This window comes from Dermacentor variabilis, chromosome 9 (genome assembly GCF_050947875.1).
Source record: "Dermacentor variabilis isolate Ectoservices chromosome 9, ASM5094787v1, whole genome shotgun sequence".
Lineage (NCBI taxonomy): Eukaryota > Metazoa > Arthropoda > Arachnida > Ixodida > Ixodidae > Dermacentor > Dermacentor variabilis.
This window is the reverse complement of record NC_134576.1, coordinates 145,706,695-145,733,089: the sequence shown is the minus strand read 5'-3', so window position 1 is coordinate 145,733,089 and position 26,395 is coordinate 145,706,695. Positions and strand designations below refer to the sequence as shown.

Genomic DNA, 26,395 nt, shown 5'->3' with positions numbered 1-26,395 from the left:
AAGTGATGTGGGTGACAACACTCAGGCAGTGACACGTAATGGGGGGCGGGGGGTGGGGGGAGGACAAGCTAGGGTTTCCGGTGGGGGCTGAGGCCCCACTCCCGGAAAACTCCGGAGGGGGCTCGAGCCCTGTAGCACCTCCCTCCCCACGTAGTCGGCGCCTATGGTCAATGTACAATTGAGTTTATTTCCATCCCATACAACGTGTAATACCGTGCACGATTTACGTTCACAACTTCATCCTTCCACAATGTTTTATGGCGAAACACAAACACCGTTTCATACGTGATGCTAACGCATTTCTCTCGCATGTACCGCTAAGTCGCCGCTGAATTTTTTTTTTTAAAGTAGAGGTTCTTAGATGGTTGTAGAGCTGTAGTTGTAGTGTAGAGCTGTAGAGTTGTAGAGTTTATATCCATGAAGTGTTTAATTTGTTTTCACACCTTTCCCTAACCACTTGTATTTTTTTAATGCAATCCCCGATTGAATCTTTACGGTCTCATAAGTATATTGGTGTACACATTACTATTTACAATGGACTTATAACGTCGACCAGGTAACGTCCAAATCCAATCGTATGTTCGGTTGCCTAAAACGAAACCTACCCTTGCACCATCGTCATTAAAGAAACAGTTATATATTACTTACTTCCGTCCTGTGCCTGAATATGCTTCAAACTTTTGGGATCCGGACTGGTTAACACTTAATAAGTTCGAAGTAGTTCAAGATCATTCAGCACGTTTCATACTGTCGAACTATCATCGAACATTCAGTGCAACTACCATGAAAAACAGCTTTAATCTTCTATGTATGAATTAGTATGAATTAGAGACCGTGCACGTCTGTGCCAACAATGGTGCAGTAAGGTTTTAGACACAATAAAATTCTAAGTGAAAAGCGAGAGGCAACTCAAAAGAAACCTCAAATCAGATGGGTAACAGAACTCTGCTAATGACACTCTGGCTTCTCTCGTTTTCCGTGCCCTCCCCCCCGGTAAAACTTCGGAGGAGGCTGCCAGTTACATCCAGCAGTGCCAAGAGCGAGAGATACAATTAAAGGCAAGGAAAAGAAAAGAAAAACAAAAGAAAAACAGGGACACGGGTGCATAAAGCCCTCTGCTCACACAATGTGACCGCATTTCACTTCCGTCTGCGCAGTGTTCCATACGCACAATCACTTTGCTGGAAACACTACAATGTTCGACCTCGTAACAGCGCTAATAATTATAACGTCTGCACGTGCTTCGAGCCGGCGATTAAATTATTTTTATGAAAGGAATGCGACATATGGGGACTGACTGTACGTACACTAAATAACGTCGTCTCTGCAGTAATGAAGACTCACAGAAAACGCACGAGGTATCGCTGTATATACGACGACTTTATTTATTTTCAGCCTGCAGCGCCTTCGAATAAGGTGACGTAACTTCGACGCAAGTATGTGCAGTCCATCGTAATTCGTGACTGGTTCCTGCATGGATAAACGCGCCTCCTGCAAAGTGCACCACGGCTGACCCGTTGGCGTGTACACGCGCTGGTTCGCCTCCACATTGGTTCCAGCTGTCTGACTCTCTTGCGCGCATACGCGTCACCTAAATCTGCACAGAGTAATCCGAGGACGATGAGCGGGAAGGGCTTCTCAGGTTCATCACGGCCATAATTACTGAAACACCCAACCAACGATGCTTCAAAAACTGGTGCACTGACCGGACTGTAATTGGGCGTCCACCAGCTCTCTTGTCGTCTGTGAAACAGAAATTATAACCGAAGGCGCTCTTTAACGAAGTCTGCGCGTGACCAAATGTTGCCGCGATGACACCTGCATTGCCGACACGTGCCCTGGTCTTTGCAAATGACCAGATTTTCCGGACAGCTCGCGTGCATGGTAGAACGCTCGGTCTACGTCACCGGCGACGTTGGCGAAACGTCAGTGGCCCGCCTGGGAGGCGGACGGCACGCTGAACGCCTTGAGCGTCGTCAGGAACGTGCGAATCTGTCCCGGCTGCAGGCTGACCAGCAAGTTGCCGTGCACCTGCTGCATGCGGTACGCGGACTCGTCCGGGGTCGCCGCGTGCTCCCCTCCCGCCTGCGGCCACGGATGCCGCTGCACCTCGCTGCGGTACCGGTGCGCCGACAGCGCCGTCTCGCGGCCGTCCAGCAGCAGGAACGAGTGGAGCAGGTGCTGCGCGCCCAGAGAGGCTTTGCTTCATGCATCCGGTTCCGTAAGGCGCCAGGAAGAACAGACGGCATTTGCGCTAATTAACGAAGACACTGAGGGAAATTGAACAAGTGAAAGCATTAATTGGATGAACGTTATGAGAAACGGCGAATCCATAGCAAATAGAACGTATAGTGTGGATAGAGTACGTGCCTGCGAATGACCTTGGCCTTAGTTGGCGGATGGCGAAGTCAATCTTGGACAAATTTAATATGTAGAGGTAAATGTGAGAACAGTTAGTACCTAGATAACAACAAAATTAACAAATGAACTTTGAGCGGAAAAAGCGTACTTGAAAGAGCTCGGTTTGGTCGCGCATTACGACCATGAGACAGCATGTTCTTGTCGTAGTAAAATCCTGATCCTAAATTGAGTTCTGATACACTAAACGGTTCGAGGGACGCGAGTTCAAAGCTGATTGCATAGTTGATCTGCGGCAAGCATACTAATCGTCGCGGTCGTCCTGTCGCTGCGCGCGAGGCCACGGGTTGGACTGCAGTCCGCGTCGAAATGCAAAATGCCCGCTTGCTCAGATGCATTATGAAACATCGTTCCAGCGCACAATTGAACAAGGACGAGAAAAGAAAGACAACATCGTCCTTGTTCAATTGTGCGCTGGAACGATGTTTCATAATGCTAATCATAACCAACTAGCCCAGCTGTCCATACTTGCTCAGATGCATGTCCATAGGGCAGTCAAGATTATTCCTACGGCGACTATGGCATATTACGACGGCTTTGGGGCATAAATAGTAGCTTTGGGACGTAATTCCTCACGAATTACTATCGAAGGAAAACATTTGGTTAGCTGACACGATTAAACAACCAGGCTTCGGGCTTTTTTGCACACAAAAAGAAAAGAGGGGGTGGGGGCAGGAAGTCAACAGAAATACCGCATTGTTCGCGACGTCATATGTTGCGGACAGCACTATGCATGCGTGTAAACACGGACGTTGTCGCACCGTGACGGACACCTTGATGGTGAAGTCCCGGCCGATGTTCTCGATGCGGATCAGAGTCCGGTTGTCCTGGGTGCCTTCCAGGGTCATCAAGTGTCCACCAGGGGGCAGGGGAACGCGCAGCTCCGAGTGCTGCACGGCGGGAACATCAACAGGGCGGCGTGCACTCTGCGGCTTGATACGCGTGCACGTGCGCGGAACTTGCGTCACGTTACTCGTAGGCGCTTCACGTCTGCGACGACCGCCTCTTCCATCCTGGTGCATCGCGTATTTTTTTATTTTTTTTACTTGGTCGCCCCTGTGTTGTAAATAGATATATCCCTTCTCTCTCCGTGTCCTTTTTACTCCCTCCACTGCTGACCGCTGCTCGGGTGTCGGCAGACAGCGTTAGACAGTTACTGCGGTCATTTCCTTCGTTTCATTTGCTTTATTCGAGAATCGACTGCTACCACTTAACACACAGAATGGCCTCGGCAGCGCACTGCTTGTGCTCCGCTCGCCACAAACGCACTCGTGACTTATTTTCCTGGCCAAGCCTTATATGTATAGTCAAATCTTCCAGAGTTAATTCCGTTCGTATATCTCTTTATTTTGATAGTGTTTTCTTTTTCAGCGATATCAGTTGGCGTCAACATTTGACTGCATTTATTTTTCTTTTGAGATACTGGCCAGTTAAGCCGCGTAGCCCTCCTGTCGATAATTCAAAAATTAAAATAAAATAAAAATCTAATTGTGCCTGCTATGGGCGCTGGAGGTACTTAGGGACACTTCTCGCCTCAGACACTTAGCTTTCTCGCCCGAGGCGCGAAATAATCCCCGCGAGAACTGAGCATTCTCAGGTGGTCCAAAGGAATAAGCGGGCCGTTAGTTAGCTCTGGCGGTTTGACAAGGACAGTATTCAGCCCGACACGATCGATGGCTCCGGCGTGGTCTAGTGGCTTGGATGTCTGACTTTATACCCAGACGTTATCCCGGTATAATATATATCATAGTAAGCGTTGAACGCAATGGGTTCACGGAATGGAAAGCGTGCACAGGTTCGGCGAGAAAGACGCTTGCCTCTTTTCTGGCGTTAGCCGGCAGCGGCGAAGGGTAGAACATGTAGACGGGCCGATACACTTCCTGCAGGGCTGTTATTCGCATCAGGTCGGCTGCCTCCTGTAACATATGTCGCGTAAAGTAGCCTTGCTGCTTCTGCAGGCAGGAATGCAAAATACGAAGTGTATTCACCGGACACGGCTGCCTCTCTAGATCTCTCTCTAAACATTGAAAGATAGCCTGTGAGAGACGCTTATTTACAGAGGGGGAGGAACACGTGACTCGTACCTTGGGCGTTCCCAGGTGCAGCCTGTGTCGTCCCTTGACGATGATGCCGTCGTCGTTGACCCCGCGATCGTTCAGCGGCTCTTCGACGCCCAGCGCGTCGTCTATGAAGTACCGCCTGTGCAGCTTCGAGAGAGCGAACGATTGATCGCGGCTGACGCGCGTGCATGTCTGCGGGATGAGTGAACGGGCCTCGAGCGAGTGGGCGAGTGAGTGAGGGCGCAAATGAAGTGCGCGAGAGAGGAGTGTGCAGATCATGGAGGCAGCTAAGAGTGAGCGAGCGAGGCTCGCATATGAGAGAACGAAGTGGGCAAGAGGAGAAACTATAAGACGCCGAAGACCGCAAATCAGATGGTCTTACTATGGAACGTACATGCTATTCTTAAATATTAGCTGCAGGAAACAAAATTAACGCGACAAAGCACGGCCTGTGCTGGTATCAAACAACAACTTCACGTGTGTCCCGTGTGTCCCAGCTGACGTTAGCCAAGCTGTTCAACGAAAAAAGAAAAAGAAAAATCAAAGAAAACCGTGCTAGATGCAATTATATGACATATACGGCGTTCTATTGCCAGAGTTCTGACAACCGAACACCATATATAGGCCTTAAACTCACATATTTCACCGTGTTTTCTTACTTTCTTTTTAGTTGAACAGCTTGGATAACGTTAGCTGGGACATCCTACATTACATGCGCAGCTCAACAACTTTCCCCACTTACGGCACAACTGTGTAACGTGCATTGACAAGCGATGCATCGCTTGGTCCGTTTAACAGCGGAGTCCTTTTGTGCTCAAGCTATATCGACATGCATTCGCCGAGCAAACAAGGAGGAGCTAACCATGAGTTCAATGGTGCCCTGGACGAAGCTGGTGCCACCTTGAGGACGGTCCGGGATGACCGTCATCTGCAGCTCCTCGGCGTGGTTCTGTGATCGGGCGGAGAGGCACTGTCGAAGCCCGCTATTGGACGATAGCAGGCAGAACTCTACACTGGTGTTTACGACTTTCGTGACAAACGTTCGCCTGCAGAATCTCAATCGTTAGCGCACGAAGAAGAAAATAAATGTGCGCTATTACGTATGGTTGACCTTCAGGACCCAATAAAGTTCTCCATACCATACCATTACATATCCAGTGTTGTTACAGTAGATGAAGCATGCTTTGTGAGCGGATTGGTTCTGGGAAATGTACATATAAGCTGGCTGCAACGCAGTGACAATAATTGGATTCGGGATACAATGTCTCATTATGTCCTACCTTTATATAAATCCACGAGACGACCGGGTAGTAGCTGGAAGCCACCGACGCGGGATCCAAAGAGTCGTTCACTCTGCGCGATGGAAGACAAGCACATAACTCGGGGTAACGCACTTGACACTGCAGCGCTAAATTAAGCGCTGTTTCAGGCTCTATAAGCGGGTTCTGGATTGACTTTGACTACATTGTTTATTAGCCAATTAGCCTTGAGAATAATGAACTACGTTTAAAACCAGCTAATTTTTATCAGTGTGATCTTGAACCGGAATCGCGGTGACATAAATCACCGATGCTCGTGATGCCCACAGTTACCTTCGCATGACGGTGAACATCCCGTTGGAGTCGGTGAAGAAGACGCCGCCGTTGTCCAGAGACGTCTCGTAACGTGTCGTCACGTCCGTGCTCGCCCTGCGCCCCGCGCCACAGCGCAGGCGCGTCAGCATCGCGCAAGGTCAAATGCGCATTTCTGGTGTGCGCGAAGCAGGATGCTCGCGGCAGGTTATAGTCGGCGATTATGCGGCGTGGTTCACCGGAGCTAAACAGATGTGAAGGAGAGCACAATTCCGACGGAACAGGAGTTTGATTGCGCAAGTATGCAAATGGTTATTTGGGCTGTATACGCGCGGGGCGATCATTTCTTTTTTTTTAATTTTACGGAATTTTTTTTAAAGATCGCCTGTGGCAGACAGCAAAATTCTTGTATTTGAGCTGATTATTCGAAGACTCCGGCGTTACTAGCACGAGAAATGGAAACACGTGTCCAACTAAGTAAACAAATTCAATAATTAACTTCTTAATTAATTACTTTACGGCACATGTTGGAATTTACGAGTTGTAGCTGGTGAGTTTGCGAGACGTGTCCACTTGAAATGAAGCTCCAGGATGACACCCGTTTCGAATTATTATTTCTGAAAGCGTGGGACGAATTATACATGGGCGTTCCAGTTACTTTTGTGCTTCAATGCATAAAGAGAGCGTTTTGTTAAAGAAAGTGGAACAACAATCCGTATTTACGACGCCGTTTGATGGCACATATCTCCAAATTGGTGTCATTCTGGATATTTATTCCAAGTGGACAAGCCTTGAAAACAAGTCGAAAATTGCAATAGATGCCGTAACGTAATTACGTAAGAATTAATTAGTGAATTTTATTAGTTGAACATATGTGTTTTGACTTCTCGTGAAAATAATCGCATCCTCTCTGAATAATACATCTCAAGGACTGAAACTGTGCTATCCGCGACATGCAGTCTGTAACAGTTCCGGGAAACTTAAAGATGATCGCCTCTTATATATGCAGCACGATTAACCAGCGCTAAACGCAGCCTCGGTGGCTACACAGCCGCGCACGAAACAGCGATTACGGAAAGCGGGCACAATCGGAACTGCGGCCGACTGACCCTGTCGGTAGTGGTCCGATGATCCACTCGAACTCGATGAATTGGCTGTTCTTGTAGAGGCGGATAACCTGCGACAGCCATTGATCGAAGATCTGATGCACCTCCGTCACGTGTGGACCCTGCACCAACAAGCATCACGCCCGCGAGCGCAGGAGGGAGTGAGATTTTGCAGAAACCTGCAGTAGACATCACAATTCGGTCAGCGCCACGGCAATCCCCAAACGTTCGACGCTTGGAGGATTGGAGCCCCGGTCCTACGCGGGAGAGCAAGGCGTCGCACGGTACATAGACCCACCGTACGCGTCTGCCGCGCGCTTTTTCTACCAGCAGACGTCTCATTGATGTAGTTTGCTACGCGCAGCACGCTTAGCCACAGAACAGTATACACTTGGCGTTCTGTGTAAGTTATGAACTTGCCTGCACTGACGTAACAGTATGTGTGCTTATATATATAGAAAGAAGAAAATACTGAGACGCACAATTCTAAAGTCGCAAGAAATGTGAGTACAGATGTGCCACTGTGCCCATTCTAATCTCCAACAGGATAAAAATACATAGTTGTAACTGAAAACTCCCGAGGAAAATTCCTCAGTGGGCTATAGCTGGTTGGGCATACTTAACGCTGTTGCGCAGAGCGACGAAGGACTCGCTCAAGTACCTTTGTCACTCTGCGCAACAGTATTAAGTATGAAAACCTCTAAACGGGTAACTTCGCATACACAAAATTTTGAGGCCACTTAAGCGTCGCCTTTAAGAGAGGCACGCGATAGCATTCAAAGACCTCTGACTGCTTTTCATGCTTGCCGGCAACTGGAGCTTATGCAGCCGTAACGTTTACCGGGAAACGCTGGCGGCGAACGCTACACACATTATATATATATATATATATATATATATATATATATATATATATATATATATATATATATATATATATGCACGAAGGCAAGCTTCCTGGTAGAAACGCGACCTCTTGCGTGGGTCGATGTACTCTTATTGTTTCGCGCTTTTAATATATATGCGCTGTCGGCGTTTCTTCTTTTTTTTTTTTCATTACATTTGTTTGCGGGCGGCTGTTCTCAAAATTCCAAGGAGTAACTTTGTAAAGAATAAAAGACCAGGTATACGAGCCACTCTGGTGGTAGAAGAGTGGTTCGGAATTTGGCTCGACATTCTTTTTGCCGCAGCGACGCCGGACGCCGGATTTTGTACGACACGGGGCCCTCAGCGCTATCGCCTTTAAACGTACAGGCCCGTACATTTCTGATATTGTTCTCACCTTGAAGATTCGCACTGAAATTTCTCGTTTTCCACCGCAAGGTTTTTGCACGAAAGCTGGGCACGCGTGTTCTGAAAGGAGCCGGCACATAGAATCCGAAAGACGTTGAAGCACCCGCGTCAGTGGCTCAGCGCGGCAGTGGCGTTGCGCCGCTGTGCTCGAGGTAGCGGGTTCGATTCACGTCCGCGGCGGCCGCAATCCGATGGAAGGCAAGCGCGAAAACAACTCGCGTACCGTGCTTCGGGTACCCCATGGAGATGGTCGAAATTAAACCCGAGCTCTCCGCTACTCCACTCATAACCCGTTGTGCAGTTTCGGGACGTTGCAACACACAATTTAACTTAAAGATGTCGCGGAAACACACATCAAGATTATTCGTAGTTCGAGAAAGCTACACTCAGTTTACAAAGCAAAACAAAAAAAATGTTAGTGGCGACGACATTCGCTGCACGATACGTTATAGAAAGTGAAGGTGAAACGGAGTGGGCTTACGACAGCTATAGAAGACGTATAGAGTGCACGAAATGACCATTTCTGCCACGGCTTAAGGCGTCCCTTCAGTCTCCCCTCATCCACGACCGGAGTATATGCCGTGCGCACGCTCCCCATCACACAAACCGACCGTGAGTCAAAGAATAGGAGCGTGGAGAGCCTCAGGCACTCAATACATTGTGTGGTTTCACACCTACCTACCTACAAAAGTGGACAAAATGCATGTATATCTGGTATAACACAGCACTCGTAGTACGCAACTAAACCAATGAAAAGTAACTGCTAACGAAAGAAACCAAGGTGAACCTTCACTCCTTCACGAGCAGCTGTATAGCTTCACGCTCAGGTGGCTCGCGAAGCAGCGCGCTGTGCCCGGGATCTTAGTCGAACACGGGTGCTGGCCGTCGTGTGCAGTGCCTCGGGAAAACGCGTGCAGCAGTGCACGACGTTGCCTGCTTTCCCGTTTTTGCTCACGCCGCATGAACAGGTTAGTCGCGAATAAATCATTAATAGAAAGATTGGAGAGTTGCCCCGCACAAGACACCACCGGTAATAAAATCACCTCCAACGCTTGTCGAATGGATGCCGCAGTGCTACACTTGACCTGCTGAGGAACGGCCGAGCCCCGCCATTCAAGGCCATTCTGTTTTGCGAAGGCGGATGACCGGCGGAGCTGTAAACATCGCGGTAAGAAAACCTGTGGTGAAAGCTTTATTGCGTCACTCACTGTGACTTACGGTTACGGGCAATGGCTTTGCGGTCGCTGTTGTGCGCACTGATACACTCGCAGCTGCAGACACGTCGATGCACGTACGCCGCTGGGTGGCGGATCGGGCGGGATCGGTGCGGAATCGCGAGGGACACGTTCGCAACACGGAACGCGTAAACCGCTCCCTTTTCGGTCCCGACCGGTCCACATTGAAATCGCTGGCAACGACCACAGGGTTAGTATCGTCGCAACTAACCCACGCAAAGCGAGTAGCCATGAACCTTACGGGGTTATGAGCCATTGATGATGACAGTTTTCGGCATGCTGTTCTGTATGTCGTATGCGTAATTAGAAAGAATGCAAACACTGTTCGCTTCACTTTGTTGAGTGCTTGTAGTCTCTGCCTTACGGGGGCTGTGAGCCATTGAATTTTTTGCTTGCCTACGGGGGTATAAGCCACTGATGATGATAGTTTTTGTGTGCGGACACAAAATTTCTACGGTACCCTAGCCATACTCAGCTCGGTTGTAAAATTGGAGGGAGAGGGGCAGGAGCCCCCCAATCCCCTGACTTAATTACTACTTTATAAGGCTTTATATAGGGTGTTTCTTGAGCTGCACCAAAATTTTAAAAATTGCCTGTGACAAACAGCACAATTGTAACCCTTGATCTAAATCACTTGTACGAGAAATCAAAATGCTTCACTGAATAATTAACACAATTGCGCTAATCAATCTATTAATTAACTGCTTTACGGCACGTATCTGAACCTACAAATTCTAGCTAGTCAGCTTGCAATGCGTATCGACTTAAAATGAATCCTGAGGATGGCGTTGGTTTCGAGATATACGCGAGAATATTTGCGGTAGAAATGCACTGTTGTTCCACTTATTATTTTTAAGAAACCGCTGTTTTATGCACTGAAGCTAAATGTAACTGGAACTCCATGCAGTTCGTCGGACACTTGGAAAATCAACATCTCGAAACGGTCGCAGTCGTGGGAATTCGTTCCAAGTGGTTATGCCTTGCGAACTCACCGGCTACAATTCGCAGATTCACATATTTGCCGTAAAGTAATTACTTAGACGGGTAATTAGCGCAATTGTATTAATGATTCAATTATGCATTTCGATTTCTCGTAGAAGCAATGGCCATTTCATCGAGTAATTTAGATCAAGGGTTAGAATTGCGCTAACTGCCACGGGCAATTCTTAAAAAAATTGGTGCAGCTGAAATGAAGCACCCTGTATATGACACACTGGGATACATTTCGGCCCGTCGTGGCGACTGGACGCTATACGCTTATACTTTGTCTTTACGCAAGGCAGGTTTTGATGCCGAATTTCTTTCACAATGATGGTCGCTGTCATCTCTCCTCTGGCAATCGCGTCTCACACGGACGTAAAAATTCACCGTCGATCGTTCTCGCGCCTCCAACACTTGCAAGCATTCAAGTGTCTTTTCATCACGGGGACGCTCTACAGACTAACGTGCGTGAACAATGCGTTCGCTGTGACTACCTGCAGAGCCTAACGTTGCTGAGCGTTCTTTTTCTTTACCCCCGCTTTCTTGTAAAGTGCCAGAGGGATTGGCGATGTATCGTTGCAACTTGTTGGCAGGTCGCATGCACGACTCGGCTGGGCCACCCTCGCTCGCGGGTGATGCCAGTCAATTAACACTGGCGCGCGTTAATACGCCCCCCCCCCCCCCCGAGGGACGAAGCAGTCGCTCGAGCCACCGCCCGGCTTGCCTGCACCACCCGGTAGGCGACCTTGCTCCCCAGGTCCGCGGGCCGGTTGGCGTCCGGGTCGAAGGAGTACGCGCCGCCCGCCGTGGCCACCGTCTGCCTCCGCGTGCCGTCCACCGCGTAGGCGTAGAACGACTGGCGCAGCGACACGCCGCTCTCCTGGCCCAGCAGCGTGACGCGTCGCACCAGGCCGCTGGTGGTGTCCAGCTCGATGCGGTAGCGCTGCGCGAGTCCGACCCGACGAAGCGCTCAGTCGGCCCCCGCGCGCACAGCCTCCTCCTACAGGACGCCGACTCGCGTCTTCGCTCGCTTTAGTTCCTTCGTTCACTTGCGTGTTCATTCGCTCGCTAACTAAGTCACACGTTGCACGCATACAACACTATATTTTTTGTAACACTTTAATTGCTGCTTTGTCGTATAAGACGCAGCTACACTATGTAGTCTCACTCGATCGAACACATATGCTTCAAAACGAAGCACCGCGTTATATATAGCTGGCGTCAAACACGACGCACGTGCGTGGGAAATATTTCAACGGCTAAACCTAATCGCCGTGCAACCTTTACTCATTCAATATAAGCAAGCCAAACAAGAACCACGACACTCATTGATATCACTGAAAACGCGCACACAGAATATACACATTTACGAGGTGATTTTTTTTTTCCTTTTCAGCTGAACTGCATTGAAACAAAATTGCCTGCGGAACATAGCACAATGCTATTCCTCGAGCTGCATTATTCCAAGAGGCGAACGACATTACTTACCCGATGAATCAAAACGCATATAATTGACAAATTAACGATTTCCCCCCTAATTATGCTCCAACCAAGTACTATTCGGCACATATTGCGGTTTAAGAATACTAGCCAATGAGTTTCCGAGGCATATCCACTTTGAAAGAATTCTGGTGATGAGACAAATTTTGAGATATGCGCCGTGAAACTTGCGGTAAAAGTGCACTTTTCTTCCACTGGTTTTTTTCTTAGGAAAGTTTTTTATGCATCGCAGGACAGAAATAACCACAACGCTAATGCACTTCACTCAGCCGCACACTTTGGGAGTGCATATCTCAAAACTGGTGTCACCCTTGGAATTCGTTTCAAGCGAACAGACTTGCGAACGACCCGCCGTGGTTGCTCAGTGGCTATGGTGTTGGGCTGCTGAGCACGAGGTTGCGGGATCGAATCCCGGCCACGGCGGCCGCATTTCGATGGGGGCGAAATGGGAAAATACCCGTGTGCTTAGATCTAGGTGCGCGTTAAAGAACCCCAGGTGGTCAAAATTTCCGGAGTCGTCCACTACGGCGTGCCTCATAATCAGAAAGTGGTTTTGGCACGTAAAACTCCATAGCTATTAGACTTGCGAACTCGCCGGCTACAATTCGTAAATTGGAATATGTAATTAGCTAAAAAAAACTTCATAATTTACGTGCACCCGTACAGAATGGAATCACTTCTCTGCTTCCATCGCTGCTATTACCGACAGTGCCAACATTAATAAAGTGTGCCACATCATGTCGTCCTACTCTTCTCTCTAGTGCGCCCAGTGGGCCTTAAAGCTAGTATTGAGAATAAATAAATTAGTGAATTTTTTTTATTAGGAATTTCGATTTGTCGTGCAAATAATATCCGCCTCTTCGAGTAATTTACCTCAAGGAGTAGAATTACGCTGTCACAGGCGACTAAAAAGAAGAAAGAAAAAGAAACACGCCATATATTTGTGCCGTTTTCAGTTTTCTCGTATGACATTTAGTGACCAAATGATTACTCACTCTTCCTTGAACACAGCATTGAAATTGACAAAGTAGGCAACATAAAGCTAAAAACTTTTTTTGCCATGCTGAATTGCTAGCATGATAGTGTTGTGTTACGTACATGATCAATGTAACACAATTCCGTTTACTATATGGGAGTATTGAAGTATATAGTTAGCTGCATAATTGTTATTTCTCTCTCTCTTTCTGTCTTCTTTTTTGTCTCTAGTGTGCAATTATATTTATGTTCTTCTCTGATCGTGCTGACTGCAATTTGTGGTTTTAAGAACAACTGCTACATGCATAACTGTCATGTAAAGAGGGCTCGAACTTCAAGCGAAGTGATTTCGTTCTTGTTTCGAGCCTCCTTTCAATTACTTCTTGAATGGAAAAATTTTAAGTATCATATCACTTGTGCACTCATTCGCTCGGGTGCGCCAATCATAACGCACGGCCGCGAAGAGCTTACCTCGTTCTCGATGAACCGCTGCTCGGGCTCCAGCAGCAGGAATTCTAACGATGCCGAAGCGAAATGCATCTCCTCTTTCTCTGAAAGTGCACGCGGCAACTTCGTCACGGTGCATCGAATTAACGTGCTCACGTGACTCTGTGGCACATTTATCTCACACGTGCTCAAGTGTGACGATACAGGGCGAAACAATCGCCGGCACGTCTTTGCAAGGCTAGGTAGGGCTGTGGGCAAGCGCCACGCTCCTTCGCACGGCGTAAAGCTACGCTTCTGTTTTTCCTTTTTTTTTTAATTCCTTAATAGATAGCTTGCTCGTCCTAGGTGCCACGTCGTTCAAGAGCTGAAAGGAATGCGAAAAATGCGACGCCCCCTCAGAGTTGCTGGGAATGGAGAACAGTTAGCCAGGCCGCGGTGGCACATAGTGGACAGTGTGATAACGTATTAGCAGCTACATTAAACAAAAAAAAAATGCACTAAAAGTATCTTGCGACCGCGATACAACGCTTACAAGTGTGCCCCAGGCATAATCGCAGACAGAAAATGGCAAACAAATTTTGCATTTGCTACTGCAAACGCTTTTACAAGTGCCACGTTTACATTCGTGGTTGTCTTTCTGATTGTTAGTCGTTTACAAGAGTTATCTGTTCTGGATCCCCGTTTTATTAAAGCGAAACTTTCTTTTCGCACCCTCCCGGACTCTGCTGAGCGTGGCCGATGGTGCGGTCGAATCGCGGTCCCCCCAGCAGCAGAGCGGGAGCCCTCGCCATTATTGGGACCATATCGTGCCGACATCCATTCGAGATGCACCACCGCGTGTCTCACGTTGCATACACGGCCCGGGCGCGCGGAGGCACGTCCGCGCGCATTAGTTCCGTTTACGCCACACAGACGAAGGAACGAAGTGGGCCTACTGATGCAGCATTTGAGTAAGAAATCCGCTTGACGAAAGCGTCGCTTCACAAGGGCTTCGGTCAACATGGGTACCGAGACGTGCGTTGGATCTGCATAATTATTTTTCTTTTCGTTCACTAAATGGGCGCCTCTTCGCGCGCTTGATAGGACGCCGTGCTTCAATTCGCTCGTGCTCTGCCAGCCGGTCAGTCGCTCACACTATCTTTTCTTTCGTCTGCTCGACGAGATATGACGTTGGCTGCGTTTAAACCAGTCGGTAGTCGGCGCATGCGTCGTTCGTTTTTTTCTGTGGCCCCCCCAGCTAGCGCTGCATTTTCAGAATGTCGCTCAGCGGCTCACTTATGCAACTAGTCCAGCTTCGCAGTGACGAGTTTGCTGCTTTGCCCCCGACGTATTTCGCATTCACTCCCTGGTTGTCGCGTTTCGCGGTCGTTCTAGCGGAATAAGGCGCACACCGTCTCGGTGAGAGTACACGACAGGAAACACCAATGGTCGCGCGTCGTCTTCGCTCGTGCGTGTCGTCTCCGGTTTGAACAATGTTTAGTCTCTCCGAAGCTAAGCTGCGGGGGTACGGTACGGTGCCACATGGCCATCGCGGTTTCAGTTTCGCTGCCTGTACCAAGGACAGCAAGAAACCTTGAGACATATTTGTTTCTTTTCTACCAAGCAAAGTAAAACGGTTTATTTTGCACCAACCAAAATAAAGCAAACATGAAAAGACAGAACAATATTTTTACGTGATTTCGTTTTGGATATGACTTCAGACTGATGACATTACCGTTGAACGACCCATTTCAGACTTGCGGTTTAACAAATCGACGCGCCCCAACAAGGGCGACGAACGACCAGCGGCTTCACAAACTCGCTCACTTCTGCCACTTACGCATGCGCCTGCCTGTGTACAGTCACGACACACTGCTTCGTTCTGCGAGCAACAGCGCTCGAACGAGGGACAATGTCTCAGGTAGGAGCCAGCGTTTCGACAAGGGGACCTGTATTCGCCAGGAACTGTCGAAAACGACTCTCTCGTCATTGGCTCGAGCCTGAGACATCGTGCCGAGCTCGTTCGACCACTGTTGAAACCTCCGTCTTCCAGTTAACCTTTGTTTCGTACGCATTGACTCGCTCTGCATATCTCGAACTGTTGATTTGTCCACGGCACGCAAGGTTCTGGTAGCAATCGCGCTCCTCCTTCCTAGCAACACCGCGTGCAGATCGGAAATGGCTTCAGGCTCGTCAAGCTTCAAGTGCGACGTGGACACGAATTCAGTTTCGCCACGAATGCGCACCTGTGACTAATGACGCAACTGCGAACGTAAATTCAAGTTCGAGCCGGAATCGAAATTGGAACTGCACACGTCACGCGCCGTCTCACTCTTTTGCGCAGTGATGCGGTACGCCGCGTATCCCAGCGGCGGCAGCTGCACGGGAAAGGCGAGCTCGGTCTTGGCGGCGCTGCTGCGCTCGGGGATGCTCAGCAGGGTCATGATGAGGGGCACCGCCTGGACACAAGATACACGCAGGAGAGCACTTCTGAGAGAGAGCCGTGTCACAGCTGATGGTGCGTGTGCGTCGGTTGTTCTGTGCTCCATAAAGCGACATTACTTCGCCCGGGTATGTACACTAGCCGGTACAAATTATACGGCGCTCTGTCGGCTCGCAGCGTAACACAGTTGATGTAGACTATTGCAAACACTGCACACACAGACAGAGCGATTGCCTCCCAATAGGGACGCCACGGGCACCCACTTTAAGAGGGAGAAAAAAAGGCAAGAGGAAAGAGAAAAGGAAAAGGGAATTGTTGCAGCGCTTCCTGCGTCGTATAACTATACGCTAAAGAAAACTTGCGTTTGAGTTTTTGTTGCAAGTCGGTAAAACTCGGCTAGATTAACAAAAGAGGAGCGCGTGACGCACCGCAATAACCTTTCGGGGCGCCTTCTCTTTTCAGCGATATCGCGTCCCGCACGATGCCTTCGCGGAACGGAGTGCATGTCTTCAACGCACTGGAAAATTTCGAGGCACGAGAGCAACGGGGACGGGCTATTCCACTGGTCGCTTCCGCTCAACGCGCACCGAGAGCGACGTCAGTTCCGAAGCCGGTTGCCTCCGAGTGACGACGAAGAGTGTTGTTTCCCCGAAATGAAATAAGTCGCGGTTAAATAGGCTCTGGGACATTGCTTAACACAACAAGCTAACACTCCAAGTCGATAGAATATGCGGTCACGATCATTTAAACTCGTGAAAAACCAACTACAGGAGCGAACCCTAAGTACGCTATCGTTAAATATCGTTTCCCGTTATTTTTCTGCTCAGTTGTATTCAATTCCACGCTGCGTGGTGAATGCCCCCTCCCTTGCTATGTGCCCCGAGAGTTAAGAATTGAACACCAACGTTAAGTGGAGCTGCCTGTGTACATACCGATTCTTGGCCAATAACAAAACTCGATCCAGTTGCGGGTGTACGAGTCGCGGGAGCCTCAGCCAGCAGCTACACCAACGCAGTGCGTCTCCGCCCGTCTGTGAACACACACGGTCGCGCTGGTGCGTCGACGAACGCGACGGAGGTTGCTCGCCGGCGCGCGTCATGCCAGGCGGCGCCGCTCCTCCGCAAGTGTCGCTGCGGGAGAATTCCTGCAACGTGACTGCACGTGGTCCGCCTATAGTGCTGGCCATGCGGCATCATCCTGAAGCCGCAGACGGACGTGAGCCACACGCTTCCTTGCAGTGTGGTTGGTTGACTCGCGTAGGTCAAGTTGGGTGGCTGGATGCTATGAGCGTTCCCTTCGAAACGGGGTGGTGGGTTGCGCCGCGAAGCTCTTGCTATCATTATGCCTAATGTGCTACCAATATTTTTTTTAAAGAAAACACACACGGACGGCGAGAGACAGAGACATACAGAATTCCGAGCATCAAACTTTCTGAACCAGCGCAGGGAGCTCGGTTGTTGTACGCTTCCGGACCATTGTCTGTGATCTCCCTACTTTTCTGTCCGCAGAACTCTAATCATTTCCGTAAGCTGTATTGCGGACATATTTACTTTCCCTCTGCTATCCCTGAACCCAAGGGCTTCAAGGATGCGAGAGGAGCCCAAACCGGCAGCTGGGTAGATATATTTACATTCTTATAAAATACGTTAGATAGTTTTCCTAGCTTTACCGCAGCAAGCACATTGTTCTTCTTCCTTGGTGTACCTCGCTTTATAACTACGTTCTATGACATCCTGATCTTGCTTCGAAAAGTTAGGAGCTTCCCTATCATAAATTGTTTATTTCCTGATTTCATGTTTTTCCTCATTGCAGGTTTCTTTCCCATTGCCGCCACCCGTGAGATTGTCTCAGCCTCTCTGACTGCGTCTGACGTTTTTTGCTTCCATGTTGCTTACTATACCGGTCGCGTAATTGCTGGTAAACTGGTAAGTTTCCTCCCCCGTGAATAAATGTTTATCCTGCACAAATACATCACAATGTCGCAACCCAATTGCATTCTTTCATATTCATCAGGCGTTCATCAATATCAATTTTACTCTGAGCCTCCCTCACTTCAAAGCTTGTCCAGCCCATATCAATCTGCACAGCTTCATTTGTAGTCTTCCAGTGAAGGCCAAACGCGAGGCGTCCAGCTTAGCTTTGGTTGCCGTCGAGTCCCAATTATGCCCCCGACTTCAAGCAAACAAGCGCACTTCCAAATGTAAGTAGTGGATCCATCACACCTCTCCACATACTTTGGAGCACCTCGTACATATGTACATATATATTGTATCCCCACAGCGTTTTGTGTTTCATTACAGCCGCATTTCTCTTCCCTTTTGCTATTGTTCTTTTACTGCGTTTCCAACACACACACACACACACACACACACACACACACACACACACACACACACACACACACACACACACACACACACACACACACACACACACACACACACACACACATATATATATATATATATATATATATATAGCCTTCGTTTATCCACACACCAAGGTATTTGTATTATTTTACGCGTGGTATTTCCTGGTCCTGTACTGACATTGGCTGTTCATTGTTGTCATTGAATACCATAAAACTTGATTTTTTAGCGCTAAATTTGAATCCCAAGTTCTCACATTCATGTCCAAAGATACTCGCCAGACGTTGCAAATAACTTTGTTAGCGAGCAACACAATTTCGGCCGCACAGAACAAACCTAGAAGCTGCTGCTCTACTATTGTGCCCGCCTGTGTGCATGAGTGATTAAATCCGACATTACATTCCTCTGGCGCCCTTTCCATCCTCACCGTGTAGATCATAAAATGCAGCGAGGATAAATGGCACTCACGTCTCAGTCCCTTAGTAATGTCTACTTTCAGCTCGCTCCTCATCCCTTGCCATTCAACGCAAACGGTGTTATATAGGTAAATCTCCCTCAAACGTCGCATAGAATCGTCGCTTGAGCCTTCCCCTTCCAGAATGTCGCACAAAGTATTGCGGTCCACGTTGTCATACGCTCCAACAATGCCCAAAGAATTCGGCGCCTTGCCTGCGTGTCCACCTCGTCCCCTTGCGGGCCTTGGACGGTGAAGGTGAGGCCGGCGGCCACGGGCAGCCGGGCGTACGTGCTCAGGGCCGTGGACGACGGGTTGTACAGCAGCAGCGTGAACTCGCCGTCCGTCTCGGTCAGGTCGAGCTTCTCCGAGTGGCCGCACTCGCTCACGTTCAGCGCGTGGCAGAAGCGCCACGGCAGGTCGCCCGCCGCCCCGCTCGGGTCCAGCAGCTGGTTCAGGGCGCGGCTCATCGCCGCCTGCGCCGCGCGCCAGAGCCGTTGGGGGGGGGGGGGGGGGGGACTGCATTTTCCATTACATTGCGACATTTTGACAGGTTATTTGTCAGGAATCTAGGCATTAGTCGACGAATATGCAAGGTCATAACGCCTGATGATCCACTATGTAGACTTCACAGAAAAATGTATATACAACTTCTAAATAAATTTCAGCGAGTAGAAGATTCTGCTCCGCATCGTCCTGGCGCCCTATAGTGAAAGAAAAACAGCGCACGGAAACGTTACAATAGATAGCAGGGGACAAGATGTATTATTTGCTGAACAGTCCTGCTCTTGTCAAATTGGTTTATGCACTCTACGTAATACCTATAAGACATCCAATAGACCACTTTATTTCCTACATTCTTGTGCTTTTTGTTTGTAAAATATGTTTTATCAACACGTTTTTCTGTGACGCCTGTGGACTATTCTATGGACATACTTCGATTTTATGACCTCGCAATCTAGTTCAACAAAAGTTTATAGACGTGTTTGTGGAAACAACCACTTGGAAGTATATGGAGCACAAATAGGCAAAAAAAAAAAGCAGCACGCTTAAGATTCGCCTTTAATAGTGGAACGCGACAGCATTCAAACGTCCGCGACTGCTTCTCACGTTTCCCCGCAACGGCAGCTTATGTAACCGTAATGCTCACCGGGAAACGCCGGCGGCGAACGCTATGCATGCGGGCGAGCTTTCTGGGGCGCGCCGCTCCTACTAAGACAGACCTCAAACGGCAGCTGGAAAAGCAGCTTGTGTTCGAGTTTCCGCGCAACAGAACTGTGTTTTCTCACATATCTCAATTCGCACAAGTTGAATTAGCTCAGTATATACGCCATGATTTTTTCTCTAACGGCCAACGACGGCGACAACGGATTGTCTGCGACACGGGGCCTATATATATATATATATATATATATATATATATATATATATGTATATATATATGTGTGTGTGTGTGTGTGTGTGTGTGTGTGTGTGTGTGTGTGTGTTTCCTTGCTCTAGATTTCTCCACCACTCACTATACTTCCTTTCCTGATACAGCTTGCGGTCCGGGGAGGTTGGCAGCAGGAAAAGTAAAGTTTGTCATTCTCATACTTCGGTGGGTCCACCTATATATGTCACTCTACTCATCAGCGCCTTTCGCGCCCTGGATATAGCCGCGTTCGGTCGCAAGGGCCAAATTGCCGACAGCTGCCGACTAACTAACTAACTAACTAACTAACTAACTAACTAACTAACTAACTAACTAACTAACTAACTAACTAACTAAATAAATAAATAAATAAATAAATAAATAAATAAATAAATAAACAAATAAATCCGTTTCCTCGCTGTAGGCTGCTGTCACACTCACCTCGCACTTGGCGATGCCAGCGGACAGCAGCCTGCTGTAGTCGCTCGCCACGGCCGCCTTGGAGGTTCCCCTGTGCAGAAGAGGCAGCGCGCGCAGAAGTGAATGCGACGACAGGTCACCTCCTCAAAATATCGGAAATATCTCGATTAACTTTAAGCTCACGTGATGGCATCATGGTGCTGCAAAATGGCCACGGCGTCCTCTAAAAAGGAGGGAGAGCGCCGAATTTGAACGAATAGAATTCATGGGAGCATCTTTCGGGAAGCCCGAAATTAATTCGAGGATGTCGCGATTGGAGCGTAGCGCGAGGGATACGTACTGAGCCTCATCGTCTGGGATACGTCCTTCATTCCACCCAGCACAACCAGTTGCTTGCACGCCTGAAAAGAATGGATAACTTTTCTGCATGCCGCTCGTCAGGAAACAAAGGAGCATGACGGGTGCGGGGAGGTCGCGCCGGATGGCACCACTGCCGGGGCTGCCCTCTTGCGCAGCTCGCAGCGCACTGTCCGCGACGGCTGTCATTGCGCGTACCTGGAGGAAGCCGTTGGCGTAGCGGGCGTACTCCTTGAGGTTCGGCCGACTCGAGTAGTAGCCGACCCACGTGCGGCCCGCGATGTCGGCGTAGGGAAGCAGGTCCCCGCGGTGCACGGGCCACGACCGGTTGGACGCGTGCAGCGCCCCCAGGTAGCACAGCGGCGTCGAGTACGCGGCGCGCACGCGGTGGCCCTTCCTGCGGGCCTGCGAACGAGGGCACTCGCTCGTCACCGATCGAGCCTGCGTGACGTGAAACTACGACGTTCGAGTGACTTTAGCCGAGGTCGAATCCGTACAATATGATCGACCGCTGACCGATCTGATTTGACTATTTCACGTCACCTGCGGTCCTCCAGCGTGCACCCAAAGCTCAGTGCAGCCCCCCCCCCCCTTTTTTTTAATGCGGTCAGTCCGTCCGGGAATCGAAACCCGCGGCCCAGAGCTTAGCAGCAAAATGCTGAGAGGACGTAGCGGGTCTAGAGCCCTGAGCTAATAAGCTCCGGTATGCCGTAAAAAAAAAAAAATTCTTATTTACACCTTGGAGCGGGTGCAAACTCATATAGGGGAGAACATTTTCATAACAGAAAAGAAATTATTCCGGAGCCGACCGCCGCAATTTGTTAAATAGTGAAATGTTACAGGCGAGATCCGTGCAAGTTCGCGGTTTCGCAACTGCGATCGCACCCCATCACCTGCTGCACGAATGCACCAGCAGTGGACGCTACAGTCATTGGTGTTCACTATGAGGCGCAAGGACTACACGCCGCGTCGTAACTACAGGTAATCGGATCCATTTAGAACACGCAAATAACCGATGTTTTAACGGTGCACCGGGGTGTCAGTCGACCTGATAATCGGAAGGACTACGGTTAGATGCGATACGTCTCAGTTTATATTTTTACTTATAATGGCGCTTACATTTAGCACGATAGCATTCAAGGTTGCAAAAACGCACTATAAGTCCAATACACGGTAAAACGTCCGTAGGATGGAGTTCACAGAAGCTGTCTTCTCCTCATAGACACCATTATCGTGGAGAAGCCTACTTTAAGAGGAAGCTTTAGCTCGGGCTCAACTCCGACGCGGCCTATTCAAATACATGTGAAACGCAAAAACGTTTTTCTGCAATAACCCCTGGACTGATTTTAATGAAATTTGTCGCATTTGAGAGGAAAAGTTAAATTCTAATGACTGTTGGAAGCGGAATTTTTATTTAGGGCTTGAATATAGTTAAAAAGATTTTCAAATATTCGACCGTTTGAAAAAAATAGAAGCACGAAGTTTACAAATTCACAGCTCTGCATCAAGAACAGATATCGCGGTTCTCTAAACGGCATCCATTAAATCATTCAAAGCGGACAAATTAGATACGTCCTTTTACATCTTACGTGAATTTGTTACGTTAGTCACAAGGGTTCTGCAAAAGCTGTGTTTCCATATTACAAATTTTTTTTTATCTTCATGTGTAACATATCAATTTTGTCCGGTTTAGCTGTACTATTAGATGCAATTCACAGAATTGTATTATCATTTTTCGTTGTTGAGTTACAGAGTTGTAAACTTGATAGTTTCGTTTCCTGAAAAATTTCGATTTCTGCCAATGTTTAATAAAAAATTGACGACCTTCAAAAATTCGGAACCAACAGTCACCAGATCTTAAGTTTTTCTTTTAAATGCAACAAACCTCGTCAAATTTGGTGCAGTGGTTGCCGAGAAAAACGAATTCTCCTTTTACATGTATTTAGATAGGAGCACCCGAGCTAAAGCTTCCTCTTAAGTAACGCCTTCTAACAGGCATGCGGGCAGCGGACCCAGAACCAGGCTACCGGACAAATGCGAGCTCCAGCGCCTTGGAGACTCCTGGACCTTGGACGTTCAATAGGGAGAGTCTGCAGACCTACGCCCGGGTCTGCGGACTCTCCCTATTGAATGTGAGCAACAGAAACAACTGGTCAGGTGCTGTCTTCAAACAGCACTTGAGGAGCTTATGCCAATTGTTGCCTGTTCGCGAAAGTTAAACGCAAATATTCCAATGATCTAGTATACAAAAAGCTTTTCCTAGTCGCGCAACAAATGCGTACTGCTTACTCGAATACGATTATCTATTTGCGATTGGCGATCGTCGTGGATGTCGTCTCGTCATCCCGTCGATCGCTGTCGTAAGCTAATGAGGAAGTGCTCTCACGCAAGAGTAGTTTTGTGAATACGGTTCAGTGTCATCCGGAGGCATTTGCGCGAGTCTCAAGCAGGCAAGTGCCTCGACCACCCACCACGTCGTTGACGGCCTTGATGCTGGCGTCCACCTGGTTGAACCAGCGCTCCGCGTTCTGGAAGGCCAAGTCGCCGCCGATGTAGAGGGCAACGTTGTTGGTGGCAAATGCAGCGCTCTGCACATAAAGCAGGGTGGTGCGAGTGCGGCTGCGTGGCATGTGGTCTCGTACCTCAGCGGCCTTAGCGTACACAATTTTTATGTGCGGCCTCAACAGCCTAATATGCCCAAGAGGGAATTTCACTTGTTTCGGTTTCTCACATGGCACCCGCGGGGAGGACTTGCGACGATGCACTCTCGGCGCGCTGGATGTCCGCTTCCGGGAGTATGCGAAGGTGCTCGCATTCCCTTCGACAAGTCTCGCTGGAGCCTGCGCGCACATTCGGCCACTGCAAATGCTCTCGATTAAGCGCGACGGATCGCAGTCGACGCCTTCGACGCTGGCCGCTCGGCTGCAACCGTCGTTGGAATTTCTTTCTGACTCATCTTCACGTGAACGCAACCAGTGCCAGAATGTGCTGCATGCTCTCGTGAAATACGATCAATGAGAGAGCGGAACCTACGCCACTCAAGATTTCTTTTTTCGTGGATAGCTTCTAACGGCGACTAGAAAAACACCACATATCCTTAGCGGACTGATCTGATTAAAAACATGAACAATTGAAGCGACATTTGTGGTATGCAAAACCCAATTTATGAAGGTTCCACTTGTAAGAAATGCTTTATCTCCTCTAATGGAGGCAGATCGATCATGTTAATTACTATACATGATATTTATTCATTTTATTCATAATACCTCAAGATCCCAAAACTATCATGTCATGTCTGTCGTCCTATGTCATATCATGTCTTAGTACAAATATAAATTTCGAATAAAAAATTGCGAAGCATTTTCATACACGTGAAATATACGGTTAATTTAAAAGTGCTGAGGCTTCATAAACTGCTTTCACAAAATACTTTGCCTTTCTCCAGATTTGTGCTTTTCTGTTTACGTTACCGTATGGGTACCCAAGACATCACATTATATCGTACGTGTGGGAGACCATAAAGGCGTGGACTGGCCCCACCGACATTTATATAAACTACTTTTCTATGCAAAAATTTACCTTTCTGTGTTTACGTGCCACACTTTATGGAATACAACCAATACAGCCAATTAAATTTTAAGAAAAGCTATTACTTAGGTTGTATGTGGGCATTGATACTTTTATCACTATAGTGCAATAACTCTGTTTTTCTTCCTCGGAACAAATTCGCCCAATAATGAGTTAGATCCTATATTCACTCCTAAATGTGGGGGTGTTTTTGTGTCTTCACAGTCACTGCACCTTGACTACACTACATTTGTGTATTTGACGCGTGTGATATTAAAAATTTATTTTATCGTATGTAAATGCATATGATGTACGCATTCTCTTGCCCCGCTTTGACCGTTCTGTCATACCGGTACATACAAGATCGTTAATTATCAGTAAGGTTGTATTTTCTTGAATCAGCCGAGAATTCACAGGTCTGCTGCGTTACCGCAACGGTCATGTTCAAGCGCACTGGCTGTAGATAGCTGAAATGAACAGTTGGCAGTGCGCTTGATCTGAATTGCTGTCTTTGTTTATTATTGCAAACGCGCAATTTGGATAGGCGAGCGTCCACGTCCATCTCGTGTATTTGAGTGTACGAGTCAGAGGTTCCTCTTAATCAAAGGGATCACTGCGCAGTATATTAATACGAATTGAAAACGCCAGCAAGCAAGTTTCTTTTTTTAACTTATGCTTCCGCACTTTTTCTTACCTGTTTGAAGACCAGCTGAAGTACATCTTCCGCCATCCGAGCCACGCCAGACTTGACGAGCAGGAAAAGAGACGCGCAAGAATAGTGGAGGACGTGAAGATTAACTGTATCGAGGGAGGCGCTTCATATTTAGTAACAACCACACGAAACCGACAGACAGTGAAACTATAAGAAAAACATGGGGGCGAAGGAACAGTTCTTGATTGAAACGTAGAAATGAGGGTTAAAATTGTGAAATTTGTGAAATAAAAGACCCGACGGGGGCCGAAACCCACCGCTTAATGACACGTGCGTTCCTCTAGAAATTGAGCTAAGGCGAAGGCTATCGTCAACCCCCCCCCCCCCCCCCCAATCTGCTTTTATTTCAGATGCGTGTTTTACAGCTAGCCCAGGAAAAGCTGGAAAGGCCTTCTGTGGCTAAAAAAGCCGCCTATCCTCCTCCACACGTCATGCAGCGCAGCCCCTCGGCATCACGAGCCAGCGAGACCGCGCACGTGGAAACAAGTCGCTTCGCCCGTACCTGGCTGTCGTACACGGAGCAGTAGTAGTCCTGCACGCAGAACTCTGACGGTGCGATGTAGGTGCCACTGTACATTAGAATGGTGAACATGTCGTGACTTGAGCCTGGGAACAAATTAATTAGAACTGGGGTACTCGGTTTAGCCAATAACAACATAAACAAGCCAGCAGTCACGGTTGACATGGATTGCGTAGACGGATCACAGGGCGCTATTTACGAACAAAAGCATGACACCGCTTTTAAAAAGGAAATGAGAAGTAGAGGTAGGAACACCGTGCTCAACAAACAGAAAACGGAAAACGACATCAGGGTGCCGCACGAATAACGCGGTGGTTATATAGGACCAATTCCAACCACCGGCGCGATCTTTTTTGCTCCACTTTCTTGTGATGGATGGATGCTGTGAGCGTTCCCTTTGGAACGGGTATAGTGGGTTGCACCACCAAGCTGTTGTTATTACAGTGCCTAATGTCCTACCTATGTTTACGAAGAAAAAAGAAAAAAGAGAAATGAATAAAAAAACAAGATGAATTTCCGTAGCCAAACTTCCTGAACCTCTATTGTGAACTTTGTTTTTGCACGCCTCCGTCGTTTC

The 26,395-nt window shown here is 48.3% G+C and overlaps 1 protein-coding gene across 3 annotated transcripts in view; it reads right to left on the bottom strand.

Annotated features, from left to right (window-relative positions):
* Nucleotides 1-401: 401 nt before the first annotated feature.
* Nucleotides 402-26,395, bottom strand: part of LOC142557757 (lysosomal alpha-mannosidase-like) — a 66,769-nt gene continuing 40,775 nt past the window's right edge. The window contains exons 5-23 of one of the 3 annotated variants that reach the window (XM_075669840.1): nt 25,801-25,904; nt 25,281-25,331; nt 23,491-23,607; nt 21,218-21,424; nt 21,003-21,063; nt 20,846-20,885; nt 20,684-20,753; nt 19,047-19,307; nt 15,898-16,024; nt 13,611-13,690; nt 11,389-11,607; nt 7,159-7,277; nt 6,071-6,166; nt 5,759-5,831; nt 5,341-5,427; nt 4,503-4,625; nt 4,236-4,334; nt 3,180-3,308; nt 403-2,181 (exon numbers count right to left, since the gene is read on the bottom strand). In XM_075669840.1, coding sequence (XP_075525955.1) covers nt 1,927-2,181; nt 3,180-3,308; nt 4,236-4,334; nt 4,503-4,625; nt 5,341-5,427; nt 5,759-5,831; nt 6,071-6,166; nt 7,159-7,277; nt 11,389-11,607; nt 13,611-13,690; nt 15,898-16,024; nt 19,047-19,307; nt 20,684-20,753; nt 20,846-20,885; nt 21,003-21,063; nt 21,218-21,424; nt 23,491-23,607; nt 25,281-25,331; nt 25,801-25,904 — 2,318 coding nt within the window. In that variant the 3' untranslated portion in view covers nt 403-1,926. Of the gene's footprint in view, nt 2,182-3,179; nt 3,309-4,235; nt 4,335-4,502; nt 4,626-5,340; nt 5,428-5,758; nt 5,832-6,070; nt 6,167-7,158; nt 7,278-11,388; nt 11,608-13,610; nt 13,691-15,897; nt 16,025-19,046; nt 19,308-20,683; nt 20,754-20,845; nt 20,886-21,002; nt 21,064-21,217; nt 21,425-23,490; nt 23,608-25,280; nt 25,332-25,800; nt 25,905-26,395 lie in introns of all 3 variants that reach the window. The other 2 variants (XM_075669838.1, XM_075669839.1) reach the window with 2 other exon arrangements.